The 12,000-nt window shown below is 41.1% G+C and overlaps 1 protein-coding gene across 1 annotated transcript in view; it reads left to right on the top strand.

The window, feature by feature from the left end:
- TMEM117 (transmembrane protein 117) overlaps nt 1-984 on the top strand; it is a 1,211,924-nt gene extending 1,210,940 nt beyond the window's left edge. Inside the window, exon 4 of the mRNA XM_044087408.1 lies at nt 1-984. This exon is cut by the window's left edge and continues 293 nt beyond it. Within this exon, the coding sequence (XP_043943343.1) occupies nt 1-417 (417 nt within the window). The 3' untranslated portion in view covers nt 418-984.
- The last annotated feature ends 11,016 nt before the right edge of the window (nt 985-12,000 follow it).

Raw genomic sequence — 12,000 nt, 5'->3', positions numbered from 1 at the left:
ATTCCAAGCATACTGGCATTCCTCTTATTTGGATTCTTTGTCTGGTTTTTTGGACGATTTCAGAAAAGTGAACAGCTTGCGGAAAGTAAAGATAGCATGTATGTGCGAATTAAGAGGAAATCGCCTTCTGAACATAGCAAGGGAATGGGAATGAGTGCAACTGGCTCACCCATTTTAGGAGAGGAATCACCAGGACTTTGTACATTGATAGAATATGTAAAGAGAGACACCACAGAGGAGAGTTTCACACTGCCACCAGTTTGTAGCGTCTCATCTTTGCAGTCTAGCGTGCCTCACAATGACACAGAACAACGTAGCACACTACAGGACAATGCATTACAGTGTGAAACCATTCATGACTGTAATTTACTAGCTAAAGCCTCATCTCAAAGTTCTAAGGCTGAACAATTAAACTAATACAAACTACATGTATACAGTCTTTTAGTGAAAAAAACATATTGCAGGGTTTTAGATGTTATCTTTTCTAAGTCGTAGATCTGATTGAGCACAAGTAATATCAACAATGCTACTTTACTGCCAGTTAAGTCTCTATTTGGTGCTCTGATTCAGGATCTCTTTATTATTACCTTGTGCCTAAAATGCAACGCCAGTCTCAATAGCCATTTTAAGGCCTAACTTTGATAAAATGTTCGAATAGCGATGTAGTGAAAAATGAGTTACTGACAAAAATGTTACACAATACTACTAAGAAACAATATTTTTATGCTCATTATCTTTTGTTTTGGAAGTGTACATGCACAACCTTGCTACTGATTATTTAGATAGTGTATGTAATTTGCTCATGTACACATTTTTTTTTAATATAAATTGTCATTTGCAAGAATTAATCACTGCAAAAATGGAGTAGTTTATTTTATGCATAGTAAAAAGGTTTCCAAAATCTGGAATTTTTGAGTAATGTACATCAAACTACGCCAGCAGATTGCTCATGCTTTAGTCATGTTATCTGGAAATAAAACATTTTATCCTGTAGCATTGTAAGTTTAATAACATGCCCATGGAAACAAGTTTTTTTTTTCTGAAGCAAAGCAATTTTTGCTGTGTGTTAAGATATACAAGTAGTAGGCTGCATTCGTCTTTTATATTTCACAACAGCTTTGTCTAGGAATGCCCCCTGCCCACATATACATAAGCTTGCGTAGCCCATCGATGCCATAAAATAGGTGTGGCCCAGTCCCTCCATGCTTTTATACCTGTTTTTAAATGATACTCATTCCTGTTGGTAATGAGAGACGCATTCTATAGCAATTTGCTAGATTTCATCTGCTTCAGAAAAAAAAAAATCTGTAAACATTTTTCAAATTTCAGAAAGCCTTTTTTATTGCTTCTGTTATGGAAATTCATTTGAGAGATCAAATATAAACTACATGGGTCAGATTAAAAAAGAGAGAGAGAGAGAAATGCCAGAGACTGTCCACTGTCAGAACACCAAAATATGCATCCTCCTTGACCCTGAGATAACATCATTCTGAGAGGCAGAATTCACCTTGTTCAATACTCACACCACCATAGTGCTGAACTGAATGCATTTTCACCACTCCAAGAGCATGTAAGACGATTCCATAACTCGCTGTGTTAATAAAACTCATTATCTATTCTGACCATATCCCTGAAATGCTTCCCTATTGATTTGTCGACAGCTTAGGTTGTCAAATGCATATTCATTAACACCTAAGCATCGAAAGCTTAAAATAGCAAATGGCCACATCATCAAATTCTTTCCTCAGGTAAAAATTTACATGGCCGTTCTCAGGGATTTGCCCTTTCCCCAATGTAGAGCTGTCTCGGAGTTGGTATATTTAGTTAGGGGATGTGGGGGGCGCAGACCCCCACTATGTTTGGGTATGTTTGTTTATTTTGTTTACAGACGGCCAAGTCAATTCTTTCTCTAGGAAAGAATTTGATGATTTGGCCAGTCGCTGTTTTTAGGTTTCCACGCTTAGGTGTCGATGAATTTGAATTCGACAACCTAAGCTGTCGATGTTATGATACAGATGCCCTGAAACCACCCTTCTGAGAAAAGTCCTCAGGTAGATCATCTCCATCTATTGGTCAGACCTGGTACTACAAGCAGGGATTCTGGCTGCAATATCAGGCCTTGAGGCCTTCCAAAAACAAGAGCTCCACCTGCAGGGCAGATTGGTGAATGCAGGCTTGATGGCGATCATTGCAAGAACTGCAGTACTTCTTTCCTCCAGGGGTAATTTTTATCAAAACTGACAATGTGATAGTGATTTGGTACATCAACAAGCTGGTAGGAACTAGATCATACCCTTTATGCCAGGAAGCCATGAGAGTATGGCAGTGGGCGAACCCTCACCTACATTTTCTCTCAAGCTCTGACTAACCATTTGGTTTCTTCAATTCCAGTGATGGTGTGTGACTCAGTCTTGTCCAGTGATGTAGTTAGGATTTTATCCACATCTCAGAAAGAATATACTCATAAACATTGCAGTGGTAAGTGAAATCACTTCACAATTTGGGCTGGAGTACAAAACATTGACCCTCCCTGTGTTTCTTTTCCAGATATTTTATGATACCCGGCAAGTATGTTTGACTCTGGTTCCAGTTTTTCCTGCTATTAGGGTGCAATTAGAGGTTATCTCAACTTTATAGTCTGGTTACGAAGCCCACTCCTTAGCTTCTCAAAAGCTCTGCGGAGCCTTTCTCAAAAGAGATTTCTTCCTTTATCCTCTAGAACTGGGGCCTCTATGGGATTTAAACATTATGCTGGAAGCCTTAACTAAGTTACCCTTTGAACCAGTATCTTCACCATCTTGGAGGTTTTCTTTATTGAAAACTTTGCTCTTGGCATTAATCACTTCTGCTACAAGACTTTTGGAGTTACATACTCTATCCTCTTGTCTTCACCTAGTTGGTTTTCCACAAGAACAGTGTATCTATGCATTAACCCCAGGTTTGATTCCATTGCAAATATAAAACAGCCTATCCATTTGCTAGTAAATTTTACAAGCTATTCCAGTAAAGGTGAATGCACTTTACATATCTTGGCTGTACATAGACAGCTGAGATCCTACCTGCACAGAACCAAACCCTTTAGGAAGGATTCACAGATTTTTGATCATTTGTAGCTAATCCGCGTGGTGTAAGAGTGTCCATGGTCACCCGTTCTTGGTGTCTTTCTGAATGTATAGCATACATGTACTCATCTCACTATCTTCCCTTACCATGCAGACCAAAAGGCCATGCTGCAAGGTCTTTTGCCACCTCCACAGCCTTCCGTAGAAATACCTGAATTGCTGATATTTGTACAGCAGCAGCTTGGTCAATGTTGCACACCTTTGCTAACATTTTTGCATTACAAGTTAGATGCTGTTTCAAGGTCTAAGTCTTCTTTTAGAGTGACTGTTCTCAAAGGTCTGCTGATATGACTTCACCTAAGTGTTTTGTAGCTGGATATTCTGACTCTCAGTCAGATTGGACGGAAGAGATGAGTAGTATACAGAAGTTACATACTTACCATAATGCTGAATCCTTTAATCCATGCTCATCCAACATGACAACCCTCCTTCCCTCCACCATCCAAATAGCTGTTCTTTAGGATCTGAAGAACCTTTCAGTGTGATATTCATAAAAACTTGTCTTTGCTTCTTGGGAACAAATTCAATCTGCGGTAGCTTCACACACTGGAACAATTATGGGAAGACAAAATTCAAACAGGGTTGAGGCTGGATCATTATGTTTGCAGGCTGTAATTCAACAAGTAGCTTGAAAACTCACTAGTCACATCGGACGGATGCAGATGAAAGGATGCAGCATTATTGTAAGTACATAACTTCTGTTCACTCTATACCCAATTCCATTTTGAATCCAACCCAGTTTTAACTTTCTAACTCTAGGCATGAAGTTTCTGCATGTGATGCATAGCAGGGGTATAGCAGAATAAGTCATGGGCAAAAGGAGTCTGCAAGTGTAGTCTTATGTCCTTTCTTAGGTGGAATTCAGCATCACCAAGACACAGAGATTGACTTCCCTTATTGTGATATTGGATGACATGTTGCTGGCAAAGAATTGTCACGAGTATGTCATTCAGGTATACTTTGATCTATGATTGGCATCTGTTGCCATGAGTATTCAGATTCTGCTTAAGTTATGGCAAACTCTCTCTGGTCTTTCTGACTGTGAAGGCTGCCAGCCCAGCTAGCTGGAATTTTGTAAATAATTCTATCTCATTTGGGAATAGTAAAATGATTTGTATGCTTTTCTTACAAATGTAAGAAAACTATATGTTATGTGTGGGTTAAACTGTATGTTATGTGCTGAGCTTCACAAATGTAACCACAGCGTATCCTGCTGGAAAAGAACAGAAATGTATATACCTATGCAAATGTATTTTTTCATGGTAGAAGTTAGAACATACCGAGTTAACTTGCAAAATTAAGAAAATAAGTTGAAATTGTTTACAACTGTGGTATCTCTCAGTTTCAGCTAAGAGACAGAATGTCTACAGATAAAAATTCTTTCTATTGTCTGGAAACAGAAATAATTACAGGTTTCCAAGGTTCATAGGTGTTTACTAGGCTAATGACCACAAGGGCCTTTTTAAGCCTAGCCATGCATCCCAAATCTCTAACAAGTTCTGATACCCTTGATAAGTGTAAGCATGGGCTTGGGAGATGAACCATTTACAGGTTACCTGTTTGCATCAGAGGCATAGGTGCCAAACCAGGGATGAATTTCTTGCTTCCCATCCAATTGTCCAAGTTGCACTTAAATTGGATTAGGGAGGAACTCTGCTTCACATGGATGGGGGGAGTCTCTGGGATACATACCTCTCTCTCCAGCAGATCCTGTTTATATCACAGGCAAGGTTTAAGTCTTTAGATCGGGTAATTCTGGCACTGTTTGTTTTGTAGATATGCAGGAGATCCATCAGAGTGGGGTCTGGCAATGTCCTGTATGCCAGGCATAGATCTCCCCTCAAAAGCTTGTAGATGACAGAATACAGGGATAGGGCCTTCAGGCAGTCTGCGTAGGACATATTACTTATGCCCTATATTCTTTTAGTGAAGAACCTCTGTGGACATTCCAGTTGTTGGATATGTCTGGTTAGATACATACCAAAGGGGACATTGTACTCAATAGGTCTGATGAATGCAGAATACTGTGGAATGATGACTTCCTTGGACTTAGATGCCATACCTTTGTTTATATGTTGTGCAACATAGAATGATTTCCTCACCACTGTAGACACATGATGACTATCTGTGTCCCTAAGTCCCTGATTACTGGGTCAACTCTAAGGGGTATGTTATCAATGTGATAGTTACCAGGAATGGATGACTTCCCAAAGGATACTGTTATGTTTTTCTTGGCATTTAGTTTTAGTCCATGACTCTGACACCAGTTATTTGTCTGTGTCAGCCCCTCCTGGAGAACATGTGTCAGTGTGAGATTTAATGACAGCTCCTAATTTGCAATCATCTGCACATTTAATTAGCAGACACCACTGGCATTGACCTTGACTTCTGAGAAGTAAATGCCAAAAAGGAGTGGTCCAAGGACTGATCCCTGAGGTATTCCACTTGTGACTGGCCTCTTTGTAGAGGTGGACTCCCTAATTCTAACTTCCTGGGTCCTGTCTGTGAGTCAGTTGGCTATCCACCGGGTGACATATGGGTTTGCACATAACCTCTTGAGTTTGTCAACAATGCCCAAGTGGGGTATTATGTCAAATGCCTTGGTCAGGTCAAGGTAGGCAGTGTGAATGATTTTGCCCTCATCCATTGCTTTGGTGACCTTCTCAAAGAAATCCACCAGGTTGAGTTGGCATGATCTGCCCTTGACGAAACCAAACTGGGTTGGGTGGTTCCAGTGTCTGGAGGTTTGCTATATCTCTATTGATCATCTCCATGATAATTCTTTCCATGGTTTTACATATAAGACTATTGAGACTTGTGGGCCTTTTGTTTCCAGAGACTGTAGATGGCCCACCTTTGTGCAGAGGGATGACTGTTGCCTTTCTCCATTCATGAGACATAAAGCCTTTTGGGAGGCTACAGTTAAATAGTAGTAGTTCCAGAGGCCCTGATAGGTCATGTTTCATGCTATTTAGAAGGCATCCTGGGATATTGCCTGGCCCCATTGTTGAAGTGTTCTTGGTCTTAGAGAGAACATTAAGGATCTGTTTCCCAGTGATAGTAGGGAAAGTTATATTTGATGATATTTCCTGAGGGAAGGTTGAGGGGGAGAAAGGAGTAAAGTTGGAGCTGAATTTATCAGCCAGAAGGTTTAGTATATCTTCTAGCTCAGTATAGGTGGCTCCATTTACAATGAGCTCTGCACACAATTGTGTATTGCCTTTGAGGTTGCGGACATAGCTAAAGAATGCTTTGTGGTTGTTCTTGGTCTGTGAGACCAAGCCTACCTCAAATTTGGCTTTGGTAGACTTTATTTGTCCTCTGAGGTAAAAGTGTTTAACAGTTTTACAACTTCCAGTGTTAGGCAAAACTTCAGAGAGATATTTGTTTATAACACAGATGTGTTATATTTTAAGTTCCTGTTATCCTGGGAACTAAAGGCAGAGGTGACAATAATGATGTAATCTGAGATAACCCAGCAGAAATGTTTGATAGTAATTTAAGAACCATCTCACAAAGAAAGTCTATGCTTTTGTGTCTTTTCTTTAGACCTGTAAACATCCATTCAGCACTTGCATTTGTCTGACTCTATAAGTAAGTTTTAGGTGTAGTATTTTTCTTAGAGATAGAAATATAGCAAGATTAGTTTAGATGTTTTCTGTATTTATCTGAGACTGTCCTGCAATGTTGTTATTTATTTATTTTACATTTGTTGACCAGGATAGTTCGACTGGATATATGTCCATTTTCAGTGGAGGCCCAGGGAGAAAAGCTCCAAGATAATAATACACATTGAACATTTAGTAAATGCTAGTTTCAAGTAGATTACAGTCATAAGCAATGCCAGCATTTAGCACATATAGTACTAACTTATTATAAAACACTTTACAAAACATAACATTATTTTCAAAGTTATATATACATAACATTACATTCAGGTTTAAGACACACTGAGCGGCAGTTATACAATTGACCCTTCCTGAAATGACGTGGTAGAAAAGAATTAGAAGTAGTTAAAGGTAAGGCACCTAAGAAAAAGAGAGGTTACTAGTAGGGATTAGTGCCAGGACATAACCAATGAGTTTTTAAGTATTTCTTGAGTTTGTTTTTGAATTGAGTTAGTAAGGGTTCTAGGGTCAAATCAGCTGGGAGTCTTTTCCATGTTTTTCCAATAGAGTTGACAAACAGAAAGTCCCCAGCTGAGTAGTTGGATTTGTATGTTTGAATTAGGAGTTTAGTGGATGATCGCAGTGGCCAGATGCTGGTGTGGGGGCTGATAATATTTTTAGTGCAGGTGTATTTTCTGGTTGGTAAAGGACTTTATGTGCCACTATTAGCTGGTTGAACTGCAGTAGGCTTGACAGTTCAAGCCATCCTAGGTGATTTAGGTTGTGACAGTGGTGTGTCCGGTAGGCTGTGCCAGTAGCAAATCTGGCAATGTGGTTATAGCAGGATGATAGTTTATCAAGATCTATTTTGTTTAAGTTGGAGAATAGAGGTGAGGCATAGAGAAGAGTTGATAGTAGATGGGAATGGACAATTGCAGTTCTAGCAAGTGGGGTAAGGAAAGGTTTGATTCTGTAAAGAGAGCCAAGTTTTTTATGAATGCTTTTCATAGTTTGATTGATATGCGCATCAAACTTCAAGTTGTTATCAACTATGACACCTAGTAGTTTAGTTTGGGCTTCTGGGGAGATGATAGTGCCATTGTTAGCGATTATGTTGAAGGATGGCAGGGGGGTCCTGCATGTGGGGGAGAAGAGGAGCAGCTTATTTTTTGGGGAGGTTAGGATTAGATGTTGATTGGAGAGCCATTTTTCCACTGTATTGAAGGTATTTTGGGTTAATGTGAATAAAGTAGCTGGTGAGGTGTCAGAACAAATCAAGGTGGAGTCATCTGCCTATTGAATGCAGGGAACATCTGGGATGAATGAAGGTGGTTGATCAAGATGGAGAAAAGAAGGGGTCCTAGTAGCGAGCCATGGGGGACTCCTAATGTGATGGGTAGGCGAGATGATAGTTTGTCCTGCCAGAGGACTGCCTGTTGCCTGCCCTGCAGTTAGGATTGAAACCACTGGAGTGCATGGTTGTTTAAGGAGAAGGCCTTCAAGGTATTTATAAGCATTTTGTGGTCAACCATGTCAAAAGCTTTGGATAGATCTAGAAAGAGTGCTGAGGATAGTTTGTAATTATTGTGGTTGTGGTTAATGATGTTAGAGAAAGAGAGGGGGGAAGAAGTAGTGCTGTGGTGTTGCTTAAAGCTATGCTGAAAGTTGCACAGCAGCTTGTTCTGTGTGAGGTAGTGCATGAACTGTATGCGTGCACACTTCCCCATAATTTTAGCTAGAGGTAAAAGCATAGCTGTGGGTCTAAAGTTTGACAGTTCAGTGGAACTGCCTCCTTTATGGAGAGGTATGACATGGGAGATTTTTCATATAATGGGTACAGTAGCTTCAGATATAGCTCTGTTGATCAAGATTGAGATGGGGTATGCTATGGTATCAGTAGCCTTTTGCAGATAGTCTGCTGGGAGGAGGTTGGCAGCCTGGTGGTGGGTCTTAGTTTCTTAAGTAGGGCATGAATAAGTTGATTAGGAACAGGTTGGAAGGTAAAGTATGTTTGGGTACTGGGTGTGGCTGCATTAGAATTAGAGCCATTGGGAGAGAGTTGGCTTGCTAGTGATTCGATAATCTCTGTGAAGAAGTTGAAGATATTAGCAATGTCTACTGGAGATTTTTGTTGGGAAGCTGAGGGGGGGTGGAATGGCAGTTTGGCTGGGGTGGAGTGGCGGTTTGGCCTGGGTGGAGTAGTTTGTTTATTGCTGCCCAGAACTTTTGAGGTTTGTTTTGGTGTTTTTGAAGTAGATGGTAGTAGTGGTTCTTTTTGTCTAAGGTTATGGATTTTTTGGTGTCATTCCTTAGCTGTCTGAATCTTAATTGATCAAGTGGGGCTTTTGTTTTTCGGTAGGTGGCCCATGCTTTGTTTCTGAGTGAAATTTTGGTTTTGGTATCTTTAGAAAGCCATGGTGCAATATTAACTTTGATTCTAATAGAGCAGCTGGGAGCATGATAGTTTAGAATAGCAAGGAATTTGGTGTTAAAGTATGCTACTGCTTCATCTAGGGGGAGACTTTTTAGTACTGACCAGTTGCATGCCTTAAGTTCATTTTGAAACTTGGTGAGAATAAAACTGTGATTCTGAACTCTGTTGTCACTGTATTTGAGTTATTGAGTATTATCTTGTGTTTTTATTATTTATTATTAAATATATTTAAACCTTTTAATTGTGGCTGGTTTGTTTAGAGATATTTAAGCTCTTAAAGTACTTGGCATATGTATTTGGTGACACTGTAGAGGCCTCACGTAAATAGCCTTAAAAATCTTGGACACACTTACCACTTGGATAATAGTAACATTACACAGTAAAATTGGTCCCCTTTGGGAAGGGCCTTATAGTAGCTTTTAAGGGTGGCTGGTGGCAGCTGGTACTACCTTATAGTCTGGGCAGAAAGGAGCATAGCTAGTGGATATGTGCCAGCCTTCCCCAAGAGTTTGTGTTTGTATATAAATCAAATCTCAAAGTGTGTGCGTGTCCACTACTTGGGCAGGGACTTGAAGCAGTGGCTGGACAGAGAGGGTGCTGGAGGTTTTGGCTTGTCCACTCAGCTGAGATCTTAACCCTATAGCTGTGCCAGTGGGGAGTCCTATTGGGGATCTGGAGAGAGAGGCAGAAACCATCCCCAGACTGACTGTGATCTCTGTGTGCTCTTAAGGGAAATTATAGTTTACTGTGTGTGTACTTGTCATCCTCCCAATGTACACGTCCCTCACTGGTGTTAGTGGTGTGGATTGAGGCTCTTTGATTACTCATCCAGTGCAGGGATGGCACATATTAATTGTTTGGCAGTGGTAGGATAGCCACATCACATATTAATTGGTTGATAGTGGTGAGATAGCCACATCACATATTGACTGGCTTGTAGTGGTGTGGATATTGAGTTCCTGTAACTTGTGTACAGTTCATATCTTTCTTTCCTTCGTATTGTTGGCTGTTGGATGTCTGAGATAGGAGCTTATCCAGGGACTAGTGGTCAACCAGTACCTAAGCAAACCTTCCTTCCTGCCTACCAACCTTCTGGGAACTGAAGCACATCAAGCCAGAGCCCATATCTTGTACTACCAAGAGGCACCGTCTCACTCTGTATATTTAAAGTGGTCAACCAGTACCTAAGCAAACCTTCCTTCCTGCCTACCAACCTTCTGGGAACTGAAGCACATCAAGCCAGAGCCCATATCTTGTACTACCAAGAGGCACCGTCTCACTCTGTATATTTAAAGTGGTCAACCAGTACCTAAGCAAACCTTCCTTCCTGCCTACCAACCTTCTGGGAACTGAAGCACATCAAGCCAGAGCCCATATCTTGTACTACCAAGAGGCACCGTCTCACTCTGTATATTTAAAGTGGTCAACCAGTACCTAAGCAAACCTTCCTTCCTGCCTACCAACCTTCTGGGAACTGAAGCACATCAAGCCAGAGCCCATATCTTGTACTACCAAGAGGCACCGTCTCCTCTGTATATTTAAAGTGGTCAACCAGTACCTAAGCAAACCTTCCTTCCTGCCTACCAACCTTCTGGGAACTGAAGCACATCAAGCCAGAGCCCATATCTTGTACTACCAAGAGGCACCGTCTCACTCTGTATATTTAAAGTGGTCAACCAGTACCTAAGCAAACCTTCCTTCCTGCCTACCAACCTTCTGGGAACTGAAGCACATCAAGCCAGAGCCCATATCTTGTACTACCAAGAGGCACCGTCCTCTGTATATTTAAGTATGCTACATTTCCTTGCTTGACCAGACTTGAAGTATTTGTGTAACTTGGGTTAAGCACCCCTTCTCAACTTCCAGCAGCCTACACATTTGCCCTATCCACATCCTATACCTCTAGTTCAGCTCTATCTTTTTCGACCTCAGCTATCCTTGAGGGTTAGCACGCTACACTCCGTCCCTTTCACCTTCTCTACGTAGCCCTCCACTATACTGTGGGTCCCTGCAACCATACATCTTGCCACCAGGGGGCGCCTCTACTACTGTTCTCCGGTGGTTTCCCTTTCTCTCACCCTTATGCTTATCTCCTGCCTTCACTAACCTTTCTCACCTGTCCTCTACCTGTAGCGTCTTCATAGACTGCTTCAAAACCTAACCTCTCGCACTCTGCCTTCATTCCTCCTACTCTGGCTCCTCTACACTTCTATCTCTACACATTAGATTGCTCAATAGTACATTTACTCTATACTTCTGGCTTACCTGTTTGCTTTTCCATATCTCTGATTGTTTCCTGCTGAACTCCTCCACTCTTTTGTGTCTTTATTATATAGCTTCCTTTCCCTCTCTTAGACTACTAATACTTTTCATCCTATAGCAGTGTTCATACTACCTCCTCTAACTGTTACCTTGCTCTCTGTCCCCTTTTACGCTCCTCGGTTTTATCTAACTCCAGACTTGCATTTCTCTATCCTACACTCCTACCAACCTTATTAAACCTATACTTCCACCTCACCCTACCTCCTTTCACCTCTCCTATCCCAAACCCTTTTCCACTATCCTGTAATGCGATACTTGCTTGCTCGCAAACTCCTCCCTATTCCTTATTTCTAGGGTTACTCCCCTATCCCCCTATCCCGTATCTAATTAGAACTTACAAATACAACCCCCTGCGCCTTGTCGCCATCTTTCTTTCCTTCGTATTGTTGGCTGTTGGATGTCTGAGATAGGAGCTTATCCAGGGACTGTGAGTACCTGTATGGATTGTCTTGTTGTTAACTGCTCCATTTAGTGCCTTTTTTTCAGTTGTATTTTACTTGACAGTGGTGCAGGC

Source organism: Protopterus annectens, chromosome 11.part0, assembly GCF_019279795.1.
Source record: "Protopterus annectens isolate FY-2018-M chromosome 11.part0, PAN1.0, whole genome shotgun sequence".
NCBI lineage: Eukaryota > Metazoa > Chordata > Ceratodontiformes > Protopteridae > Protopterus > Protopterus annectens.
Note: the sequence above shows the minus strand (reverse complement) of the source record. Positions and strands in the feature narration are given on the sequence as shown.